We start from the raw sequence: 24,540 nt of genomic DNA on the forward strand, positions 1-24,540 counted from the left end.
ATTTTTTAATGGATGGATGTCTACCCTGACTGCACAGAAATTAACAACCCTCCCACCTTCAAAACACCAGCTACACAGAACACCAGCCCATGGCATCACCCAAAATATGCAATATAAATTTTCCTCCTTCCCCCACCCCTCAACATCCAGCAGGTAAAACCTCAAAACACCATCACCAAATTTCAGTGTGCATCTCACTGCTTTGGAAATACAGCCCTGTCTGACTGACACAGACAGAGCTCCAGATCAGCACAAGATGTGGAGGGAGAGGGAGGACAGAAAGGAGGTTTGAGCAGTACCTGGTTTCTTTACTATAAGAGATTTCCCCCTCTCCAAACTGCAAGAAAAAAAAAGGATGCCAAGAAAAAGAAAAGTAAAATAAATTGAATTAAAGAAAACAGTTGTAAAAGGAACATTACAACCTGGGAAAAATGATGTCATTTTATTGAGAAACTGATTTTTTTTCCATTAAACCATAGTGAAACGGATGAAGTTTATACAGCTTGGTTTATACAGCTAAATGGTGGAGTTTTACTTTAAATGCTACTCAATATCTTAGCAGTACAATATAACATGATACAACAGCTGTCATACTAACTACTCAATTTTTATTGAACAGCAGAGAACACAGTCACAAAAACCACCTAACTTCTCCTCTAAGTTTATGGCATTTTCAAGGGTGTTTCTTTTCCACTCTCAGGCTGTGAGATGTATGATAAAAAAGTAACACTGCTCTTGATTAGCTCTCTGCTCAGCTCTTTGGGATCTCCTGAGCAAATGCTGAGGAAGGTAACTTGCACACAGGAGGAAATAAAAAGAAACAGGAATCCACGGTGCAGTAAACCAAAAACAGGTCCCTTTTTAAGACTACTACATAAACACCTCTAATAAAATGACAAATTTTCATTGGACTTTTAAAGTATTTAGACAGGAATGTTTTAGTAGAAGTTTAACTGCAAAGTGCATGCAATTAACAGAAAGCCATCAGCTATTTCTCTGGTATGTAAAAATAGCATTAAGCTGTATTAAATGCACGTGTAAGTATCTCAGTTGCAAGAAAAGGGAGGAGATATGCAAAGCACTCCGATATCAAACAATGATCTGTTGGCCAGATGGAGGAATAAAACAATACATATGCTAAAATTTGGAGAAGTTCTGTCAGGCGTCTGCCAAGGCTCACCCAATCTATTTTAAGTGCTTTTTGATACATTAGCTTAGTGTTTGGAGTTGTACAACTCACAGTTATTAGCTGGGAACAGAATGCAGTGAGCTTGGGGTGCAGGAGCTCCCCAGTGCTGGGGCAGCTTCCCCAGGGCAGTGCAGGGTCAAACCCAGCAAAGGGCCACATCTGAATTTTGCATCTGTTGTAGGGAAAAAACAAATAAAACAAACTAGTCAACAACTGGCCAGGGTTTAGTAAAAAAACTTCTTTGAAAAGCCTAATTTGATGAACAGGCTCCTGGGCAGAGTGAGGAGCAAGTGGTGCATTGTACAAGTGGTTTGGAGAGGAGTTCTGGGGCTCAGTGTGAGCAAGGCAAAGGATGCTACACACCTGAATTTGAGAAGAACCAACAAGAAGTGCCTGATAAGGCTTCAAACTGAAGATTAGCAACTCCAGGTCTGAGCCACGGTTGATACTTTTTCAAAGATGATTACACAGAGAAGTGATTCAGATGAGGAAGCAGTGGTGACTTCTTTGGCAGCACCCTGAGATGAGGTATTGGGGTGCTTTGGGTTTTACCTGAATATGGAAGGGAAAGGTCTGAGCCAGCTCCCTGCTCTGGCTGGCACAGTGTCACTGCTACTGAATGGCACAACCAGCCTCACAGCTGTCACACCTACATGAGGGGTGATGAGAAAATGCAGCAGCCATGCAGAGAGCAGGCTGGTGAGACACTGGCACAGGTCGCCCAGAGAAGCTGTAGATGCCCCATTCCTAAAGTGTTGAAAGCCAGGTTGGATGGGACTTGGAATAACCTGGGCTAATGGAAGATGTCCCTGCCCATGGCAGGGGGTTGGAACGAGATGAGCTTCAAGGTCCTTTCCAACCCAAACCAGTCTGGGATTCTAGAAAAGGCCCCAGGAACACCAGTTTAACAGAGAATGGATTTGAGGTAACCTATCTAATGAAACTCTTATGAGAGCAAACTCTAAGGAGCTAAAATCAATGGCACAGAGCAAGTGAGAGGAGCTGACATGGATGAGCAGATCTGATGCTGGCACCAGTGCAGAACAAACACCAGGGACTGCACAGAGAGGAAGGGCAGGAGAGGATCAGGCCCTGGGAGCATATGGACTGCAGGCTGAACTTTTTCATCTCGAGCATTAGCAATGGACCAAGGTCTGTAATTCTTAATTGTGCTGAATCCTAATGCCCTCATCTAAAGGCTTTGGGATTTTGATCAGCTGGCATGGAAGATAACAGTGAAACAACACGTCAAGGCTAAACCAGCAGATCAATGGTCTGCCACACCATTCCTCTCACTTCTCTCAGAGCCTTCTCCAGACTTCTTCCTCCTGTGATGCCCACAAGCCAAAGTCACTAAAAATCCCCTTGTTTATCTCATTTATTTTTCCTACAAGATGGCTGTTTGCCTGTGTGGAAGGACAAGAATCAGGCATGGTTGGAAAGGCTATCAAGAGAATGGGGAACAGACCTGGGACCACTGGCAGATGGAGAAAGGTCTCTTGGACACACAGCCTTTACCTCCAACTCTTCACCCTACCTCTTGCAAACAGATGCACTTCCCAAATTAAGAGGTCTGGACCTTCGTTAACCCACTTGCTACATGCAGCCTCCATCATCCCATGGCCACTGCCATCCACACAGCATGGTGCCAGGGGATGGGACCAGCAGACAGGTGTCTGCACCACCCCAGAGCACCCCCAGACCTCCCAGCTCAAGAAACTTCTGCTCACCGCAAAGCACTGAGGAATTCTGCCCCATTCTTCTTTTCCAAACCTTCCCACAACAGGAATATTCCCAAGAACAAAGCTTTCAGGATGTCCACTGCTCCTCAGGTTGTGAAGTTAGTAGTCACCTGAAGTGACAGGGCATGCACTTGCTTTGTTTTGCAATTTTTCTTAAGAAAATCATCAAGCTTTCTCCAATATATTCTGTAAATAAATTAAGTGGAACAAGATGGAAAGGGGGTACTGTCCTTGACATCTCTAAGCACAGCAGATGTGCTTAACTGGCTCCAGTTATTTATTTATTTACTTTTTTAGAGAAAATACTTGTTATTGAAGAAATCCAAGAGCTGATAAGATGATGAGAGCTTTGCATGCTGTTGATGGTCTCACTTTCATTTATCCTGAGTGAATACAAGTATCTATAACTAAATATTTCCCTTAGGGTACTGACGACTGAGGTATGTTTATTGCATTGAGTGAATTTATATATATAATCAGCACAATAAACATTATTAAATTGTCTGAGTAAAATCAAAGCATGAAACACACAGTCAGTGCTGAATTCTAATGATGCTGAATGCCCATGATTGCACGGGGAAAGGATCTTAACAAGCCTTGATTTGAGCTTTGGCATCCGCCTCACAAATCACACGAAATGTTCTCTCTTTAATAGTGCTGAATATTGATAAATGTCTCTGCACGGCACAACAGGGAAGTTGGTCTCTATTGGCAATCTTTACCAAAGTGTGTTTTTTCCCTCTCTACACTCAAGGGTTTACCCTGAATGATTTAATTATAATTTTCCTTGTGTAAGACAAATTAAAGAGGAGAGTAGGAGTGTCATGCCAAAGCAGATTATTTATCTCCTTAACAGATTGCTGTGCACCAAACCCCAGAGCTGCTGCTGCTGCTACTTACAGAAACTGGGCAAAATGTGGGACAAAAGCATAGATGTAATATACATTTAAAACCCAAATGAATGAAAGCATTAACCCATTATTTATGGCTAGAATTGTTTCATTCCCATGCAAGCCACACACACAGAGCACGCAGAAACAAGAGCAGCGTCACCACGCTCCCTGGCCCCTTCCCAGGAGCAGAGATGCCTCCTAATTTTGAACATATTTTTGCTTTTCAAACATCCTGGGGTGGCTATGGACCCCTGCCTGCTGCTCACTTTTTTTTTTGTTTTGGGGTTTTTTTTTTGGTTTTTTTACTTTTGCTGTCACTCAGCTCCAAGCCTGGCAGCCCCATGCAGCCCCAGCATGGGCAGCATCACTGGTGACACCAGAGCTGTGTCCCCACAGCCCGAACAGGACTGAAGCTTTGCTGTGCACAACCAGCAGGCTGGGCTCGTGGCACAGTGACACGTGGGCATGCTGAGCAGCCAAAGACTATTTCTCCTGCTATTTTAAACCCCTTGTTTATAACCAAAAGGTGTTTTTACCCAAGACCTACACTAACAGAGTTGCTGCTTGCCCAGTGGCTTTCACACAGGTGCTTCTGCTGCTGTCACCCCTGTGTTTCCTGCCTCCTGAAGACTCACGACCTGACCTGTGGGATCAGGAGCCCCAAAAAACACAGCCTGAACCATCCCAGAGATGACAATGATGATAGTAACTCCCACATAAGCAACTTCTCTCCTGTAGCCCACTCCTTCTTGAAAGCTCAAGAGGAAGGGGGAGTGAGGGGAAACAGCTTTACAGCACACCCTAAAAGTTAATGTTACCTGTATATGATTATTTATTGCTGCTGGGCAGTTGTTACGATGTAGCTGTGCTTAACTGGTAGGACACTTACAGATTTTACTATGTGCTTTTTACTGTTGTTTAAATCTAAATAAATAGCTCTTGATTGTATCAGACCAAAGCTAACAGCCAGCTGCACAGAAGGTGCTGGAAAAAGAGGGGGGAAGTCAGAACCCAAAAAAAAAGCCCAAGCTGCTGACTGGTGTGGTGGTGGGAGATATAAGGGCTGTGATCTCCCTTGGGAGCCCTGCTGACAGCCCCCTCTGACCCGAGCTTGGGCCAGGGACCACCTCCATGAGACCCCTTCCATTTGTCCACTTGGCTGTGCTGAACCAGCTGGGTACCAGCCCATACATGGGCTTCACTCTAAGTCCAGCAAACTCATGCTCCCACCAAACCCATGATTTTTTCTAGTCTTATCAACCAAAAAATTACCAAAACCCTGCTCATGCCTGCGCTCTCTCTTTTGTACAGAAGTTACAATAACCCCTTTTGTGAGCTTTCAAATCTATACATTTGAGAGCAGAGCACAGCAGAGCCCTCGCCTCCCTGCTCGCTCACACCCCAAATGCCCTGCCTAGAGATAAATACCCTTGCAGAAAGGAAACGAGTGCAACACATCTCAACAAGAGAAGTTTCTGTGTCATATGAAATTCAGGCAGGCACCACGCTGCCTGATGAGACTGCAACAGAACCCTTAAGTGCATCAGGAGGCATTCTGTGTGTAGTCTCCTGCTCGACTTATGGATAAAGACGTAATTCAATCACCGCAGCAAATGGGTGGTGTAAACCCCTCCGTGTACCAAATAAGAGGCAAGATAAAGCAAAGCCTCTAACTGCCTTATTTGTATTCCTAAATATACCTAGTTTTGTATTTGGATGTTGTAGAGAACTCAATAGATATGTAAGAAAAGTATAAAGGCAAGCTTTAACACTACAGCTACCAATTCAACCACCGAGTCTTCTAACCTAGGGAAGTCTTAATACTATGGCATGTTTATGCCTTCCTAATTAATTTATTTGGAACTTTACCAATAAAAACATAAATATTACTACTAACAATAATAATACTAATAATGCTATTAATAATAATAATACTAAAAAAAAACATTTACTAATAAAACCCTTGTTTGTAGATCCCCGTTATCTCCAGGTCCCAATACAGGACTCAGACACATGGATTTCAAGTTCTGTTTGACAGTATACATAGAGAAAATTCTTACTTCAGAGCAGACTCCTGTATTTCCACTGCATTTCAAACTAAACAGCAAAGGCACAGTGCTTCCTCAGTGAGACTGCCACTTGCAGACAGTACATGCCTCTCTTTAGTGAAAGGAAAACCCACTTCACTGCCTGGGTTTGTACTTCATACACTCAGGAAGAAAAACAGATAAAAAATTTATTGAAAAGTCACAAACCCATCTTGTTCAGCTCTCCGTGCAGCAAAGGGGGAATTTAATTGTTTATTAAGCATCAAATTGTTTTTAGAATCCCATGTAAGTCTTCATGAAAACCACGTCCTTGACACTTACATGCATTATAAATGTATATGCTGATGTTCCCCCACATGTCCCTGCAATGGATATAAAATGCTGCCTTACCCACAGAGCAGTTCTTTCCAACAGTGGTGTGCTCCCCTTTAAAATACATCTATTCCCAACAGCACTATTTTCTTAATATTAGAAAGATATAAGAGGTATTTATACAGCTTCCCTATCAATCTACTTTCAGGCTAGCAGAAATATAAACTCTATGGCTTAAAAATTCCATTATCCTCTTTCTAATGAATGAAAGGAGGAACGGAAAGACAAAGCCATCAGTTTCCATAAAATCCAGCTTTCACTACTGTCTGCTCTAACATTTCTAGATGGGCAAAGGAACTCTCCTGAATGCAAAGAAGAGCTGCCCTCCCCACTGCACCCACGTTCTCGGGGACCCTTCCCCTCCCCCTCCTCTTCCTCCTCCTCCTCTGGCAGTGATGCTGAAGCTGCAGCAGGTGCTGGCACCCACAGCCTGAGCTCCTGGCCCCATCTATCTCACCGTAAGCAAAAGTTATGTTGTTAGACATGCCTCAGTGAAACCTGGGGGTGTAAAGAAACAAACCTGCAATAAAGCATCCTTTGGAATAAAGCAGAGCCTGCGCCGAGAAGCACATCAACAGACAACCCCTGATTTTAAGCCATTTCTTCTAACAATGCAAGCCTAGCAAGTAAAAATTAACTCACACTTTTAAAAGCCAAACAACACCAGTTAGCAAATTTTATCACAACTTAAAAAAAAAAAAAAAATCACTTTGTTTTTAGAGAAACCGGGTGAACTCAAGCCTATCCTTTCTTGTGAAAGCAGGAAAATACAGAGGAAAAAAGGCAAACGGGTCAGATGAGATGGGGCACTGAAATTTGTCAGAAAAATGGGTGGCAAAACAGCCTGTGCTGACCAACAGATTTTTTTTTTCTCACCTCCAGCCTGCAAACCCAAAACACACCAAGAGAAACACCACCATACCACGCGGGATGCAAAACTCAAAAAAAACCCGGTTTACACTCTTCACACTTCCCCCAAGATGCTTATCCAATGCACTTCTAATTAGCTAATTGTGCCCACATTGATCCAATTAACAAGCCATAAAGACCAGAACAAAAGGAACATATTCTGCCCAGTGGAGATTCTATTCAACCCAGCCAAAATCAGGCAGAGCGAGACGGGGAGGACAAAACAGAGGCCAAGGCTGTTGGCCACCGTCCCCAACAATTTTGCCACCATGTTGCAGACTTTTCCGAGATGCTCCTGGGTGGAAAACCCCTCTGGCACCTACCTCTCCCTTTTAGGAGTGTGGACTGATAGCTGTCCATTAGTTGAGGCGTGTGGGTTGATGATTAAGGAGGTCTTGGATGGGGCGGAGGAGGAGACGCAGGTGGTGGACAGGTCCAGGCTGCTGTGGTTGTTGCTGGCTGCCTCCTCCGCTGTGTGCGAGCTTGTCACTTCCTTCCAGAGCTGCTGCAGTTCTGTTGGAATCATGCCTGAAACAAACAAATTGGATAATTAAATCAATTAACAGCTAATTCGGCCGTCTTCAAACAGTAATTAAATCAGAGAGTCAGTAAACAAAGCCTAGTGTTAGTTTTGCCTCTGCGTGTGGTGTTGCGTGAGTAATTTTTTTTTTTTTTTTTAATAATAATAATAATAATAACTAAAGGCTGATACCCAACGCTGCAGGGCTCTGCTGAAGGTGCTGGGGTGACACCTGCACCACCTGTGTCCTGCCAAATCTGGCGTGTGGGGCAGGGGGGGTACACACAACACACCACCCACCCCAATCTCCATGTTAATTATTATTATTACTATTATTTTTTGCAATTAAAATTACAGAGGGCCCATTTCCAGAATCCCCAGTCAGGCAGAAATTGCCCTGAGCTCACAGCAAGGCTGGCAGCAAAGGTGGCCAAGGGCTACTCTAGAATCTACTATTAGAAATTTATTTATATATTTTAAAATATAGATTTTTGTTTTGTCTTGTTTTGGTTTTGTTTTTTTTTTAATCAAAGTGAGTACTTTTTAGCCTGTTTTTAAAAGAAAGGAAGGTCTGAGGAAAAAAATAAAATACTCAGCTTTATTATTATGACAACAGGAACCACAATATGACTAATTTTGTGCTTAAGTTTTAAATGATGACAAATAGCTTTGTTATTAAATACAGTTTTTATTAATCACTTTTAGACATAAATTATGAATTCATATTGTCTTCCTGAAATGCTTTTCAAATTTTAACAGTCAAATTGATTATACTATGATTATTTCATTAACACACCTATCTTTCTCATTAATTTTGGTTTCTCCAACTGCTCACTTAATTGATGGATGTGTCTACTGAAAAACTGTATAACTTTCTATACAAGTAACACTATTATTACTGTCATTTCTTAAATCGATGCTAATGAGCCATTCAAAACTAAAATGAAAACAAAGTAAGCTTCAAGAAATAAAAATAATTTTAAAAATTATAACTGTTTTCCTCCTGGGGCCCAAATGGACACCAGGCTTAGGACATCACACCCAATAAATAAGGCAAGTGAAAACTTTGGAAACTCCATCAGGCCAGGAAGGGGAACCACGTGCACCAGTGTGACAGGGGCTCACGTTGAGATCAGGGTTTTGGATAAAGCTTGATGTTTGTGACATGATCAAACACATCAAGTCCTCTCACTGAAGACTTCACTGCCCTTCCAGAGAAGGCCATGAGAAAAAAAAAAAAAAATAGCAGTAGAGACACCTTGCTTGGATATTCAGCGGAAAAAAAAAATAACCATTAAAGCCAGTGTCTGTATGTTTTGGAAGAGGTTTCTCATCATTGTGCTGCCAGATCATCTTATGGATGACTGTTCATTGTTTCAGCTCATTGTAAGTGCTGGAGCTGTCCTAAGGAACCTGCCATTTTCTGTGTGTATAGAACCAGCTCACACAGGCATGTATCTCACCAAACCCAAGGTACTGAAATGAAAATAAATAAATAAAAAAGAGAGGCAGTATGCATTATATTCATTTGAAACACATAATAAAAAATGCCAAGGTCTAAATTTAATTTATTTTTGTCATTTAGAATACAATGGATAGATAATCATCTCAACGTGATCAGCCAAACATCTTTACTTTGCTAAACTGTTAAAGATTTTAATTATGCTAGCTTTGGAGAGCACTGGTCTAATGAGGCGATAGACTCCAGAGAATCTAAGTGGTTAAGAACTGTGAAATGAGTCTGATAGGATTTTTTTATATTCACCGTGGATCGTTTGCATATCAAAGAGGAGTAAATTATTGCACGACAGACCAATAACCTTCCCCGCCTTTCTGAGAGTAGCATTAACAAAAACAGTTGGTCTCCGGTAACGGGTTCACTACAAAAAAATGCTAAAATCCTTAAGTATCTGCAATTAATATATATTATGAAAGAAGCTTCAATTTATACATTAAGAGATCAGATATTCTTAGGACACATCCACTTCTCTAAAGCCACGTCAGTTTCCCTTTCAGCAGACCCACATGCCAATTATATTTTGATGGATTTTATCCCAAATGAGCATTTACTTATTAGGCATATTCAATTATTACTTGTCCCCTGAAATTGAACCCCTGAGCAAATTAAACAAAGAAAAAGGTCAGTACACAAGCCTATGTCCTGTTTTCCTGTATGGAGGCTATTATTTTCAAACACCTTGCAAAGTGACAGTGTGGGATGTATTTTTAGCTAACACGCTTGACAGGACTGTCTGCCCACTAACAATTACCTGTGAGCACGGCTGACCCTTACACCACTGTTTACTCAATTGAAACAATAGTGAATAGACTTGTCTGTTGATGATAACATATTGATAGGAGACCATATGAGTCGACACCTATTTTTATTTTCCAGAATAAGCAAATAGGAAAAGAATAAATTGCCTTTTTTTTTTTTTTTTTTTTTTGCCACCGTCCCCTCATCTGGATTTCTACAGGTTTTTAATTAAGAGTCAGGCTAGCACCCACTCTCCTCTCCTTGTTCCTCTTCTCCCCCCCAGCACCTTCTGGATCTACTAATGTTTTAGTAGATGTTCCTTTCCTAATGTTCCTTTTTATCTGAGGGATAAGCTTGCAAGTGTTACAGCCATTAAAATACACACACATATTATATTTGTATCTCACAGCAAATCCTCTAGAAGTCAATGGGTTTGGTCTAACTTCCCCTACAAGTGTAACTCATATTAGCACTAATTACAAGATAAATAAAATAGGAATCATTCAGTTTTGTGGGGGAAAAATTGTTGGGAGATAAATGAGAAGGACTTCATTAAAGAGTTAACCATGATGTCAGATGCAACTGCACAAAACCCATTGCTTAAAAATGAGATTACTGACATCACTTGATTAATAAATTTTAAAAAAAACAAAACAAAAAACCACCACCCTTCCTCTTCCCCAAATTTAGTTCTTTTAGAATAATTCTGGAGAGAATTCCTAAGTAACCTGTCACACTGGGCAGCTGAAAGGTATGTTCATTATTCACCTGGCAAAACGGTTAAATAAAATTACAGAACAAATGGTAAAAGCAAGTCAAATAGATCCATGAACACTCGCAATAAATTATGTAATTTACCATTTAAGAGTTTCATTTTAACAGTGAGAGCTAAATTTTAAGTCAGATTCCCAGAACTGCACTGCAATTACCCGAGATCGCTGCTGCCTGAGCTGCAACTTCGTACGAACTGGTAACGGGATTTAGCCCTGAAACTGCCAAATCTACAGGAGCAATCAGGCACCCAGATGTCTCAGTCCTATTATTTTTCACTCACTGCTGATCTGAAGTGTGATTTGCAGTTTCATTTTACAGATACTAAAGATCTAGCTCTCCCAGCTCAGAACGCTGCTGAAATGGGTTTATTTTTAAATTGCTAGTATGTACAGATGTAAAGTCTAGATTATAGATGTGTCTAAATAAAAAAGCAGCAAAGATTACACACACGCAAAAAAAAACATTAAAGGATGTGCTATTTTCTGTAAGACAATAGGCAGCACTAAAAACTAAAATGAAACTAAAATACAGCTTTAAACAATGTATTAGTTCTAAAAACCTAACAAAAATATAATTTACAAAGTAGCATTCTCTCCTTTGAAACATTTATTACTATTATGGATACTTAAGAATAAAAGCAGAATGCTTTTAACTGGATTCACAGCTCCTAGAGAGATTATTTTATTCTTTTTATATGCACATTTACAGTATTTGTATCAGTCTTGCAAACTGTTCTGAAAACAAAAGGGCATGATACATGTAATTTTTTTTTCTTAATAAGAAGTGTCCATTACCTTATTATTTTAAACTATAGCTCTGGCACTTCATTGCATTTTTCAGGACAACTAGTCCCCTTCATTATGAAAGAAAATGTAGGCACAGGTTTAAAAAATGTATGTTGTGGGGACAGTTGACAGATTACTGCTCACAGAACTCAATTTCCCAACCCCAGGTATCACCGGCTCAAAGACAAACAGAGTTGCTCAACCTCTTTGTGTCCTTGTACCTCCATACCCAGGTGACCATGTTCAAGCAAGCAGAAAGTTGATTTAAACCTCATAATGACATCAGTTTTAAGCCATCGTCTCTCTGATAAAAAAAAAAAAATAAAGTAATAAAATATGGTGCTGTACTGCAACCTGCCTGAATTCTTCCTCTTTCCTCCCACCGCCAAGCCCCCAGCTGCCCTCAGGAGTGGGAGCTCATTTCCCTGCAAGCACCAGCCCCTTCTGCTTATGTTTATATCATCCATGCAAGCAGGCACCCCCTTCAGGTTTTAAATACACTTCTTCACGAGGACTAATAGTTACACTACCCTGCTAACCATATCAATCACTGCCAGGACTGCTGAATTACCTACTGGTGTCTCCGACGTGTTACCGCACAGATTACACTTCATGCATCACCACATTCATTTCTTTCACATTACACGTGAGCGTGTCTTGTCACTGCCCAATTGCCCTCCTTTGGACAGCTTAACTGATGGACTATACAATGAACCTTCCTGAGGCAACTTAATAGTAGAGGAGCTGTGGGAAAAATTAGAAAGGTTGAAGCTGGAGGCCGGTGGGTATGTGGGAACAGCCTGGGATGCTTCCAGCAATAAATCCGAAGCGTAATTAACGCACGGTACAACGTTTTGCAAGTAGAAAAGGCCTTTCCTCTACGTGCCCTTTTTCCTGGACTCATTTCATGCCTTTTCCCCATCACACCCCACATCACTGGTGCCTGACCAGCTACCACCCCAAGCCTGACCCTGAAGCTCCCAGCCAGGTCCCACCTCGCAGCTCATCAGCCTCCGACTCATCCACAGCACCGGTCTAGACCAGGCGTCCAGCTCTGGGATGCTGGGAAGTTAAACTTGGTCTGGCAGAGGGAGGTGTCAAGTCCTCAAAAGCTTAGGCTCTCAAGAATGGAGTTGGAAGCTCAAATACCTTTGTAAGCCTTGTAAAAATAAGCCTAAGTAAACCATGGCAGGCAAAGCAGACTCCACTCCTCAGTTTTGTCTCCCTTTATCCATACCAGTACTCAACAGCCACCTTGCTCTTCTTCTGCAACTACACACAAAAAAGGAGGGTGAAGAATATAAGCAATTTTGTCCCATCCTCCCTGCTGAACTGACTAGAAGCTGAACATAAATTCATTACATGGTTTAGCAACTAGTAGCAGCCCTCAAGCTGCCTTGAAGAGCCCCAATCATTCAACCTGAGCTGACTCAAGTTGTTGAGGTGGATGTTTAAATTTATTATGGGGCAAGGGAAGGGAAAGGTATGATTATTCAGAATCACCAGCACCATGGTTGAAAGACCTGGCCTTCCCTGAGCCATGCCAACTTTGAACAACCAGCTTTAATCAGAGCAGCCAGGACTCAGGCAAACCTGTTCAAAAAATCCCAAGGTTTCCAGACAAACCCAGTTTAAAACAACAACAACAACAACAACAAAATAAAGCCAAAGAAAAAAAAAGAGAGAATAAACCCCCCATGTTATAATCACTGTCGAAAGTATTGTGATTTAAGTAGTTATTTCTTTCAGTGTACCAATATCTTAAAACACAAATAGGGATTCCAGCAAAGCAGAAATTTCTTGCAGAGTGCAGGACCGAATGAAGATGTGGGAGGATCTAATTGGCAATAACATCAACTAAAATTAAACAGAGCTAATCCCAATTTGCCTGAGTGTGGAGGGAGGAACGAAGCTATGATGCACAGGGGCAGTGGAATGAAGGCCATGTAAACAGGCATGGAGAGGAGACATTGCCACCCCTCCCTCTCAGCTGTAGCAAAGGGCAACAACATTTCTGCAGCTCAGCAGCCTGTGGATCAGAGCTCCTCTGTGCCTGGCCCCTTGCCAGGATGGAAGAAGAAAGAACCCAAATAACACATTTCAGAAAGGAAAAGAGGCTCTCACACTCCCCTTAGCCACGAACCCAGCACCAAGAATCGATTAAGATGCCTCCTGTGAAGGATTTCAAGCTCAGATTAGCACAACCAGCAGCTCCGAGTCCGTCAACCCGGCCGTAGCTGTGCAAATTGAATCCAAACTCCAAAGCACTCACCTCCTGCCAACCAGAGCAGTCCACGACTTCAGTGGTGCCCCTCTCAAAAAAAAAAAAATATATATCTTTACATGTCCACCCTGCCTGTCAAGGATTTTTCTGTGCTTATTATTTTATGAGCCTACCAGATCTCCCTTACTGAGCGACAACTTCGTGTGTGTGTGTGTGTGTGTTCTCTCTTTTACCAAGCAGCTCCAAAACCCTTCACCCACCTTGTGCAAGGGGTTGCAAAGGCAGAGTAGGCTGTCCAGGCTGGATTGTTAGCAGCCCCTGACGCTGCAAAGACAGGAGGTGCTGCTGTTGCAACTGCTGCATCTGTAAAAGTTGCTGCTGAAAGGCCAACTGCTGCGTAGCCACCTGCTGCTGCTGGGGCTGGAAAAGAAAAAGAAAAGAAAAAAATTAAAAATGCACATTTGTCTATACAGAGCAAAGCACCAACAGTGGATTTACAGGGCTCCTGGTCTCAGCACACTTTAACTTCTGATTGCAGCCACCAGTTGCACCTGGTATTGAAGCAGGTGAGCAAGCCCAAAGCATGCTTAGGTGCTAGAGCTACCCCTGGGGTGCAGGTGATTCCAACTCATCCTGTCTAAATCCTTCCTGCCATCCCAATTAAAAATGCACACAGTGTTTCTTGGTCCATGCTACTGCTTCACCCCTGGTTCCTGTGCTCCTGTTTTACCCCAGAAGTAGCTGCATTTCAGTGGTGGGTAAAGCACATGCTGCTGGAAGCTGGGAAGAGTCCTGGGCAATTCTTTGAGGCAAAGAATATGGATAGTGTGAGAATTGCACCACACCAGTACATTCACACTTAGATGTAGTGAAAAACAATCCTGCAGTGTGCTCTGCTTGTTCACACAAGGGTCGTCTCATCTATAAAGGCAATACAACTGGCTTAATTTATGGTATTTTGTACTCACTCTTATTCACCCGTCAAGCCCCACAGTACTTTTTGTTATGTTCAGAATAATTCTGTGCTGTATTTAAGGCTGCTACTCCTGCACTTTGAAATTTTTAATTATTCTCACTAGAAAGAAGATGGAGTTGCTTTACTCCACAGGGACATGAACCCTGAACCTTGGAGGTGTAAAAGAACATGTTGCTTTTCTCACTTCTGTACCCAGAGAAGCTTTTAACTACTCTGTTTATCACTTCTGACATAAATAAATGAGAAAAAATCAGACCTTTGAAGAAGAAAAACTTCATCTAATATTGTTAATTAGCCATGACAAACGATGAAATAACATTGTAAATCTTTCATAGAAACAGCCACTAGATTTTAATTACACACATTCATAATTTAGCAAACAACATCTTACTTGAATGTGAGTGTTTAATATGTACAGTACTCCAGGCTTCAGAGTCCTTAATTTTGTTCAGTTAAGGAAGCCTCCAGGTTTTGCTTCCATGCTCATCTTGTATTTTATTTGCTTTGTTCTTTAAAATCCATGAAAGGCTTTGCGTTTTGATAAATATCTTTTTATTTATTGTACAATGACAGGAGGAAAACTTTTGTTGTGTAAAACATCAATACATCATGCCAGTGTTTAGCAGCTCCTTGTGCTAGCCAAAAAAAATTAATGTAGATTTCCTTAGTAATTATCTGAGTGATAGAAAGATAATACAGTGCAGTAGTACAATAAATAGAAGGAAATTATCTAATATCCCTAATCTGCTAGGAATCATATCAAGGTGGAGGTCTTATACACATTATGGCTAACAATTATGGAAAGAAAAATTAACTCTTACAAAACTACAGACTTTTGCAAACAAACTCCAGCCAGATCCCAAGTGTTTTGCTGCCCTTCCTTGACACCACGGCACGGCCCCATTCCCTGTCGGTGTCAAACAAGATAAAAAAATCCACCCAGGATTTAGGAACCAGCCAGGGGTCTGGCCCCCCACTTTTTTTCTACCATCATGACCCACCAACCTGAATGCTGTGACCAACTGTATGCCCATGACTGTACTGACAATTTATCTTCTTTCCAAAGAAAATCTAGGACTTTGAGAACACAGTTAAATAAATAGGTGTTTAGAGATTCTGAAACTCAAGTGTTTCCCTTTCTTGGCAACAGCTTGCTCAGACAGATCCAGTTGTTGCAACTATTTGCAACAGGACCAGATGAATACAAGCCCCAGCAACGTTTATATTTAATGTTTGCCCCCATAAATATTAATTTTCTAAATATATATACTTAATATTTATTTACATATAGGCAATAAATGGAATTACATAAAAATGTAATTACAGTAAGCTCTGTTTTACCTATTTGCCATCTGAGCGTAAAGTTAGTATGCTGCTTTTTTTTTTATTAAAAAAAATAAAAAAAATACACAACAATTCCTTTACATAAATTGACTGATGCCAGTTTGGTTGTCTTCTTGGCTATCCTAAGAAAAGCTCTTGAACACTCTCTACTTTGAAAAGCCAGGATATAAAAGTATACAAGGCCCATTGTCCAAGAAAGAATTTAAAAGCAAGACACGTTGCCAAACTGTGCTCCCCACCCAGTTACCAAACACAGGATACAAGGCAGTTTGTTTACTTCTCACAATTGAATGCATACAAAAAAGGTCTCAGCGCAGTCCTGTTGTCAGGTCAGTAGTCAGTGTTAAAATGCTGAAATATCCTGATAAAACTTGCATTTTTGATCCCCTCCCTAAAGCTTCTGTCAAAGGTCTGTTTTCCTTTCTTAGGTTACTCCCTACTGCCTAACATAAACTCTCACAACTGCCGGAGGACAAACGGCCCCGCTCGGGAAACAACCAGCTCCATCCAGCACCACGGCACCAGAACCAGGCAGAACCCTGCCCCAAAGCCCCCTTTGCCCCAGGGACACCCGACAGTGCCAGGCACAGGGTGAGATTTCACCCCACTGCCTCTTGTTGTCAGGTCCCATGCTCAGCCCCTGCTACACGGCACAGCCCTCCAGTAAAACCCACCAGCAACCTGACTGGGGGTCTGCCTGTTATCCTGCCTGAGGGTTGGATACCCCAACAGGGCTTGGGAGATTTGTTGTGTATTTAGTTCTTTCATGATGGTACAATAAGCCAAGGTGCTGAAAAAATGACTTGGGGGATGAAGAACACGAATACACTTGTTCCAGCTGTCAAGGTACAAACTCAGCCCTCGACAGCACGGCCACGGCGGGTCCCCACCGTGGCACTGCTCCCCATGTAACCCCCCCCCCCCATCAGTTTTTAGTGTGAGAAGGAGGGTGGATGGGGAAAAAAAAAAAAATAACCACCCCTTGCATGCTAATTTAGTGAGAATAACCTCCTTAAGGTAGGCAAAAAGGGGCTGAACAAACCTGCAGGATGAAATACAGTTGAATCAGGTCTCTACTAAAAACATCAGCAAAAATACCCCCCAATTCCAAAATCCTAGAGAGAGAGACTTGGGCTCCCTGTTCTCTTTACAGCTATGGTGTTAAAATGTCCAATGTCCTTCTTGAAACAGGGAAGAGTCCTTCCTTATTGTTGCTTCCGATAATGTAATATCAGAAGTGTGACCACAGTAAATCAGTGCCTTAGATATTGAAATGCCATCACATTGTCTAACTTCCCTTCTTGTCGTTTTTAACACAAAGTACTTTTTCCTTTAAGCTCCAAGCCCTCATCTTTGTGTCTGAGATGCTCTCCTGTCTGACAACAGCAATTTAGAAGAGTTAACTTTTATCGTTCATTCTGCTGTGTAACTTTCCCCTTCAAATTTCTTTATCTGCCCTCTGAGCTCATCTGAACTTTCATGTTCTCCCAGCATGCAGGCTTGCATTCAAAACTATGTCTAATAGACCAAATAAGAGGTTAATAAGAAGTGGCAACAGAAAGAAAAAATACAATCCCTGGTAACTGATAAGAATGACAGTGGCAGCCCTTTATTGTTTGTCTTCAAATATAGAGTTAAAGATCTTTAAAAAACTAAATTTTGACGCCTTTGAAAAGAAAGAAGCACAAAATAACAACAGGGGGTTATTGCCTGCCAGCCACAGGGGAGAAGCTCCATAATTCTTATTCTCCCTTTTGAAGGCTGTTAGAAATCTGATTCAAAAAAGCAACAGCAGAAGGAGAAAGCCTCTTGAGGCTATCGCCATTTCCTGTGATCATGCATAATGCGTTTCAAAAGTGGGTTTTTACCAATTCTGTTGATCAATTGCACCTCCTTCATATTCCCTCTTTTTTCTGCTGTGTTTACATCTGATGTGACTCAATGACAAGCGCTGTCTGAGACTGTGAAACAGACCTGTCATGTTGATTTATGGGCGCATCAAACCACGACTTGTCCAAACTGAAGCTCGCAGTTCATTAATTAGAGAGTTGTGACTTTGAAGTCAGCTTTCAGACTGTGGTTTTTAACATTTGGCTTAATTTATATGCTCTTGAATGTGGATCTCTAAGGAAAAAACTGAAATTCCCTTCTTGTCTTTGAACTTCTTTTGACCGCACAATAATCATTTCTTTGTCCAGAGTGATGCCTGCATCCCAGAGTCATTAACGCGCATTGAACTGCCACTGATGAGTAAGCCCTACTGAATTAGAAAAACAGCCAGCAAAACAAAGCTGAGAGCATTCTGCACAGTGATATCTCACAATTACATGCCTTCCCTCCCTGTGCCATTTCCATTTTAATTACTGTTAGTCCTTTAGATTTACATTTTAGACACTTTTTAATCTGTTCCCTTTTTATTATAGTGGCGCCCATAAGCGCGCTCTGGTTAAGGTTGTGTCAGCGTTTCCATTATAAACCCCCCTGTTTTCAGGGGTTTATAACTCAGCTGGAAAAATTCACTCGGGGTTGAAACTTGGCACAGGTGGCACGATTCGCCGAAATTTCGGGGGGAGGGAGGGAACTGGTGCATGCTTCCAGCAGCACCACTTGCAGAGTGACACAAAAGTGTTGCCACCATCACAGGACATCACACAGAGTCTTGTGCCAAGAGGCAGCATTCTAGGATCTACCCAAGGCAGCAGTGATGTCAGATTAAACATGAAAGTCTCAAACTCCTTGCGACTGGAGGGCTGAACTTGGTGCCTTAAAAAATAAACCTAACGACAGCAAAATTAAATTTAAGCCCGCCAAAATCAACAAACAAAGTTTGGGATGTGGCAGGTATTTTGGAAAGGAAACCTATCTGAAGGATGGGCAGAAACCACCTGACCTGCCCTGTTCCTGCCACGGAGGGTGGTGGCATCAGAGCATCCTGCCACCAAGTCAGGAACAGGCAGATTCCCACGCTGCATCTTGGACCTCACTTCTCAACATCACCACTGATGCTGCTCCAGTGTGATCCCTCCTGTTAAGCCCAGGCTGTGAGGGATGTGCAACCAGAACCCCTATGGATTGAAAACTCCCTTGGAAATTCAACATCTCTCAGCACTTTGCTCTGTTTAAGAGGGGACAGCACCGTCTTGGCCCTGCCGTCTAGCTCCCACCCCCCTCCCCCTTTCCAACATAACTAACTTCCAAAAGCACTCTCCCAAGATACAAGTCTCAATGCTTGCTCCAGCACTCATACCAAACATCAAGGCATGGTCCCCTGCTATAAAATATGTGGCAGCAAGCAAATGGAAAGCACAGGAAAGTACAGGCGAAAACAGGACAATAACTCTAAATCTGAAAGCTGAGACCCGATAGAGTCAGTTCAGTTGTGCAATCATTTATAAGATGAATGACAGTTTAATAGCCACTAGACAGTCCCCAGGGATCTGTGGTTTGAAAGTAAAATGGGTATTGTCTGTACCTCTTTAGGCTGTTTTCCAGCATGTTGTTGCTGTAAAAGTTGAAGCTGCAACTGTTCCTGTTGTTTCTTATAAAACTCTTGAAGCTGCTGCTACAAAGAAGAGGAAAGATGGTAAGTAACAAAGTGGAGAGCCAATTCAGTTGTCCCTTTTGGTGTAATACACAAACTGTGATTTGAAAAATAGCATCCTTTTATCTGTAATGGTCTGACCTTTAGTTTGAAACTCGACAATAAATTCAGTGCACACTGACTATTCTTGGCATTATCGTTTGAAAAGTAATCTCCAAAATGAACTGATGAAAAACATACCATTTTCTACACAAACTAATTAAAATAAGGCAAGGAATGACCTTTGATTGTAACAACAAAGCCAAAATGCCCTTGCTGAGAGAGCCTGGCGAATCTCTGTTGTGAAACACACATGCTTTCTAAATGATAGGGTTTGACTGTATTAAGTGTTGTTCAATACATGCACGGACATCCTGGGAAATACTCTCCTTCTCCTCCTCCTCCTCCTCCTCCCTGCTCCCCAGACGTGTTCTGAGCAGGCAGCACTCGGGTCCAGGCAGGAGGGAGTGTGGCATCCAAGAGGGAGCACACAAGGTGCTGGGCTGGAGCAGGATGCTGATGCCCACCTGGGACTGGCAAGCCCCTGCTGTGCCATACCCTGGGGTAACACAGCTGTGGGGCTTGTCAGTGGCCAGCTCAAAGCTGAAGAAAGGACCATGGACTAGGAGAAACACACCACATAGGCTGGCTGAAATCAAACAGATGAAGGCTTGCAAACCCCTTCAGTTTTACTGCCCCCATTTCCACAGTCCTTTAGGGTTCCAGATGGACATAACGAGGTCTAAACTGGGAAGTCCCACCCTACTCCCATGTTTATTGCAATTAAGCTCCTAAGGGATGCAGGCAACAGGGACATCTGCCGAAGTCCTGACACTTAAATATGCATCTGTATTATTTAGCTGATCTTGGAAACACTCCTAGCACTACTCCCTGGATTTGTTTCCAGTAGCTATTTCTAGAATTCAAAACAAAAGAGCAGTCAGTTCATCTCGGAGCACTGCTGCTCCCAGGTTCCAACCCAAGATGTGAGCAGCTTCTTTCCCCTGGAACATTTTGGGAGGCAAAACCCTCTGTTCTAGATATATAGGGGCCACCTGAGCATCTGTTAGGAAAACAATTACCTGTTGAAGCATGAGTGCCTGCTGCTGTTGGAGCAGGACTTGGAGTTGCTGGGGAGTTAGCACTTGTTGCTGGAGGATCTGCTGCATTTGCTGGGGAGTGATCACTTGAGGTGTCATCATAGCCACCGACACTGGAACCTGCAGGGAAAGAGGAGAGCAAAGAAGGGGGTCAGAGCACAATCTCACAGCTCCTCCATACCACCCACCATCCCTGTGCAAAGCACCAAGGATGCCGAAGGCGGGAGTCCTCGTGGCCCTCCACAACAAGAATAGAAAGCCACCTAAACTCCCCTTTTGCAAAGCATTATTGCACTGGGAATTCTTTAGAGCAAGCAGAAGGGTAAACCCTGTAAAGATTTATTTTTACAACAAACCATCAACAGGGTCCTTTCCCTCCCAGAAAGCCCTGCCCTTCCCTGCAGAAACCCAGCAGCCAAACATCCCACGCTGATGCGATCTAGACCCTATTACAACAGGTTTTTAAGAAAATTGAAGAAAGGCTCAGTGATGTGAATAACAGCACTAGACTCCATGCAATTTTAACAGAGAGGCCCTACCACGATGTCTTTACCATTCCATATTCACCCAGCATACAGATGTCTTCAATTCTTTCATATTATGTGAGATACCATTAAAAGCCGCTTTCCATGACATTTCAGTGACAAACAGCTACAGTGATGAACTTGATAGCATTTCATATTTGCAACTGTTAACACGTTTCTGCACGGGCATCTTTGCAAGGAACCTGTACACTGTATCTGAAAGGATGATGTCTTGTTCAGATAAAACACTGACATTAAAATGACAGGCTGTCTTGGCCAAGGTTACACAAATTGTATTCAAGCGGATACCTAATGACAATGCTATGAATTCTGCAAGCTTTCTAGAATGTAATTTAGCTATTCAAAATAATCACTGCACTTGTGTTTAATTTGCAGACTACATGAGAACCATTTTGTCAGTCCTAGTAATGCAAGAAGACTATTTCCCTAGAAACCCACCCCTCTACCCTCCACCCCAAAAAAGGGGAAAAAAAAAAAGCCAACAATGGGGGAAAAAAAGACAAAACCCATATGAGTTTTAACAGTAATATTTAAGCACCTTACTTTTCTATAGTTTCAGATCAAGTGTGTGACAGCACAAAACTAAAAGCAGTAAAGGATATACTTTGCTAAAAAGGATCTCCTGTCATCTCATGTATTACAATAAAAGGTAATAATATGTTTAGCACTTGTTCTATGCACCACTCTTTTAAAAATCAGCAGACAATAGCTGATCAGAAGATAAAGGAGTTGGGGAAAAAAAAAAAATCTTCCCGTGTAGTAGTAAGCAAGAGAGAAATGCAGTATTAATTTTATGTAACATAATGTCTTAATATGCAGTTTATCTTGACTTTTTCACATGATTTGTCCTGTCATTTGCATAGCAAGCTCTCATTCCTAATTTCACAGTCATTATGCACTGATGTCCTGATTTCTCAGCATCACTAATTTTGATGAACTAAAAATGGTTCCTGAAGGTCAGATGCATGTACACTGCAGTTCTCCCTGTGTTGTTGTGTACATGTTGTGTGCCAGGGCCAGACAACATTTGCCTGAGCAAAGTCCAGCAAAAAGCTCACATGCCTCCAACATCCCACTGATGCAAACGTCCCTGGGGCACGGCACCTTCCCACAGATCCGACGTGGTGTGCGCAGGTGTGAACACAAGCACAGGGAAATTTCATTTTTAATTTCATTTATTGGTCAAACACCAGTCCCACCAAAACCAGTGGCCACTGGTGTGGTGTGCTCATACCTATGGGAAAGCCACCAACCAGCTGCCACACCGTGCCACCACCTCGCCGCACGGGAGCAGCTCCCAGGACCCTGAGTCATCAGGATGGGTAATCCATGGATGCAGAGTATCTTAATCTGTAGCCTTTTAAAAACTTTTCTGGGAGTAGAAAATTATTTAATTAAATACTGCTGTCACCATCTTTGCCCCGGAACATGACTCACCTTCATTATTCTCATCCCCAGAGAAGTTTACTTTACCCTGGGGTTTGTACTACCTTTCATTGAAGTTGGACTGAGCAAACAGAAGAGGAAGCATGTTTAAGTATGTTTTCTGTGCCCTGCTTGGAAGATATACAACACAAATACTCTTCAGTCAGATTTATGACGACAAGCAGGGATACAGACAGGAATAGGGTGGGGTGCTGCAAACCCTACACATGGGTGATTAATATGAAGGGCCGCATACTGCTGCCAGCAATGCAGAGACAACTCCCATTCACTTCCATGGCTTTTTTGCATGTTTATCTTGGGATAAATCTAAGGATTTGGCCCTACCTTCGAAAACTGGCCATGTACAATCTCCTAGCTGCACACTCTTTGCTAGAACAGAAGCACCTCACCAGCAAGAAAAAAAAAGCATGTATTTTATACATACAGATGGCACACCTGGGAGCACAAGGTTTGCGTTGATCCGTTCGACTTGATTTTACCATCTGAAACCAAACTTTCACACCACATCTGGGCCTGCCTTATATTTCTAAACACAGCTAACAGCCACCTTTAAGCCGAAGCCTGTGCTTCAGCTTCTCACCAAAGCAACTTAGGGAAACCTTTTACAAACAAACTCAAACAAACCCAGAAGCCACCGTGTCAGAAACGACGTGCACGTCCCGGACAAGCGCGAGCACACGTACAGTTGGAGGACTTTAAGTAGTGAAGAATGATGGCCTATATATCCACTCTCTTAACTCCCAACATCCAACTTTTTCATGTAGCTAGTCCCTGGTAATACTGGGAATCAAAGGGCATGCAGCACCAGCAATAGGCTATTATAGCCCACACTTTATTACCCATTACTACCGAGGTCATTAGCGGTAAGAGTGATTGTACCGGTCTTAACCTATTGATCATTGTAACTACTATCATTTAATCCTGTGTTGAATGTCTGGAAAGCTGCTAAAGGCACACAAGAGAGAGTGCTTTAGCGATGAGAAATATAGCCAAAGCTTGGAAATTACACTTTGATTCATAAAATCTAGCCAGTGGTTTAAATCAATAGTATTTAAAACAGTCATGTAAGTTCTTAACTACAGCTCTCTAATATTTATGGGTCCCTTTTTGAGTGTATTCAGTCAAAACTAAACTTTATTTTAGATACTGTGCAATATAGTTCGCATTACGTTAGATAAAAAATATTTATTTCTGATATTTTGTCTGATAGTAAGTGAAAACTAAACTGAGGGCTATAAATTCATTTTAGATATCTATCTCTCAGATGTCAACTTAAATGTGTTGCCAAAAAAAATTACAAACCAACTTTAAAAATGGCTTAACTGTTTAAGTACATGAAAATGAGTGTGTTTTATGAGTTAACAATGAATCACAGAAGGCAGTTTATGAAGAACTAAAATAATTCTGTCTTACTGCCTTCGGGGAGTTGAAGTTCAAATTAAACTACTGGCAGATATATTTAAGGAATGCTAAGTTAGCATGCAGAGCAGAAATCAATTTTTTTTAGTTGTGTTTTCCACATGAAACACAAATTGTTATTATTGATATAATTAATGAACCACTTTTGGTATTGTTGACTGATAACAATAGGGTGTGGTAGATACCCAGCTGCATGTAAACCTGGCAGCAAAGGTAAAAATACAGCTGCAATTTGGCTTTGGGAGCTGTACTAGTATAGACCTGCTGACATGCTAATACCATCAACGGCAAAAAATGTCTTTAATACTCACAATTGTTTTCAGACACTACTTCTCCCAGGGTTTTTGCCTGCTGTTTCTCCTCAACCCCCAAATACCCTCCCCATCCCCTCTGCCGCCCCCACTTCCAGGCTCTGCA

At 42.0% G+C, this 24,540-nt stretch overlaps 1 protein-coding gene across 16 annotated transcripts in view; it reads right to left on the minus strand.

Annotated features, from left to right (window-relative positions):
* Window positions 1–24,540, minus strand: part of FOXP1 (forkhead box P1) — a 379,251-nt gene that overhangs the window by 55,783 nt on the left and 298,928 nt on the right. For 11 of the 16 annotated variants that reach the window (XM_071756305.1, XM_071756312.1, XM_071756303.1 and 8 more), the window contains 4 exons: window positions 20,696–20,833; window positions 19,506–19,595; window positions 13,974–14,133; window positions 7,477–7,681 (listed from right to left, as the gene is read on the minus strand). In XM_071756305.1, coding sequence (XP_071612406.1) covers window positions 7,477–7,681; window positions 13,974–14,133; window positions 19,506–19,595; window positions 20,696–20,833 — 593 coding nt within the window. The remainder of the gene's footprint in view (window positions 1–7,476; window positions 7,682–13,973; window positions 14,134–19,505; window positions 19,596–20,695; window positions 20,834–24,540) is intronic. The other 5 variants (XM_071756320.1, XM_071756311.1, XM_071756313.1 and 2 more) reach the window with 1 other exon arrangement.

This window comes from Heliangelus exortis, chromosome 12 (genome assembly GCF_036169615.1).
Source record: "Heliangelus exortis chromosome 12, bHelExo1.hap1, whole genome shotgun sequence".
Taxonomy (NCBI): domain Eukaryota; kingdom Metazoa; phylum Chordata; class Aves; order Apodiformes; family Trochilidae; genus Heliangelus; species Heliangelus exortis.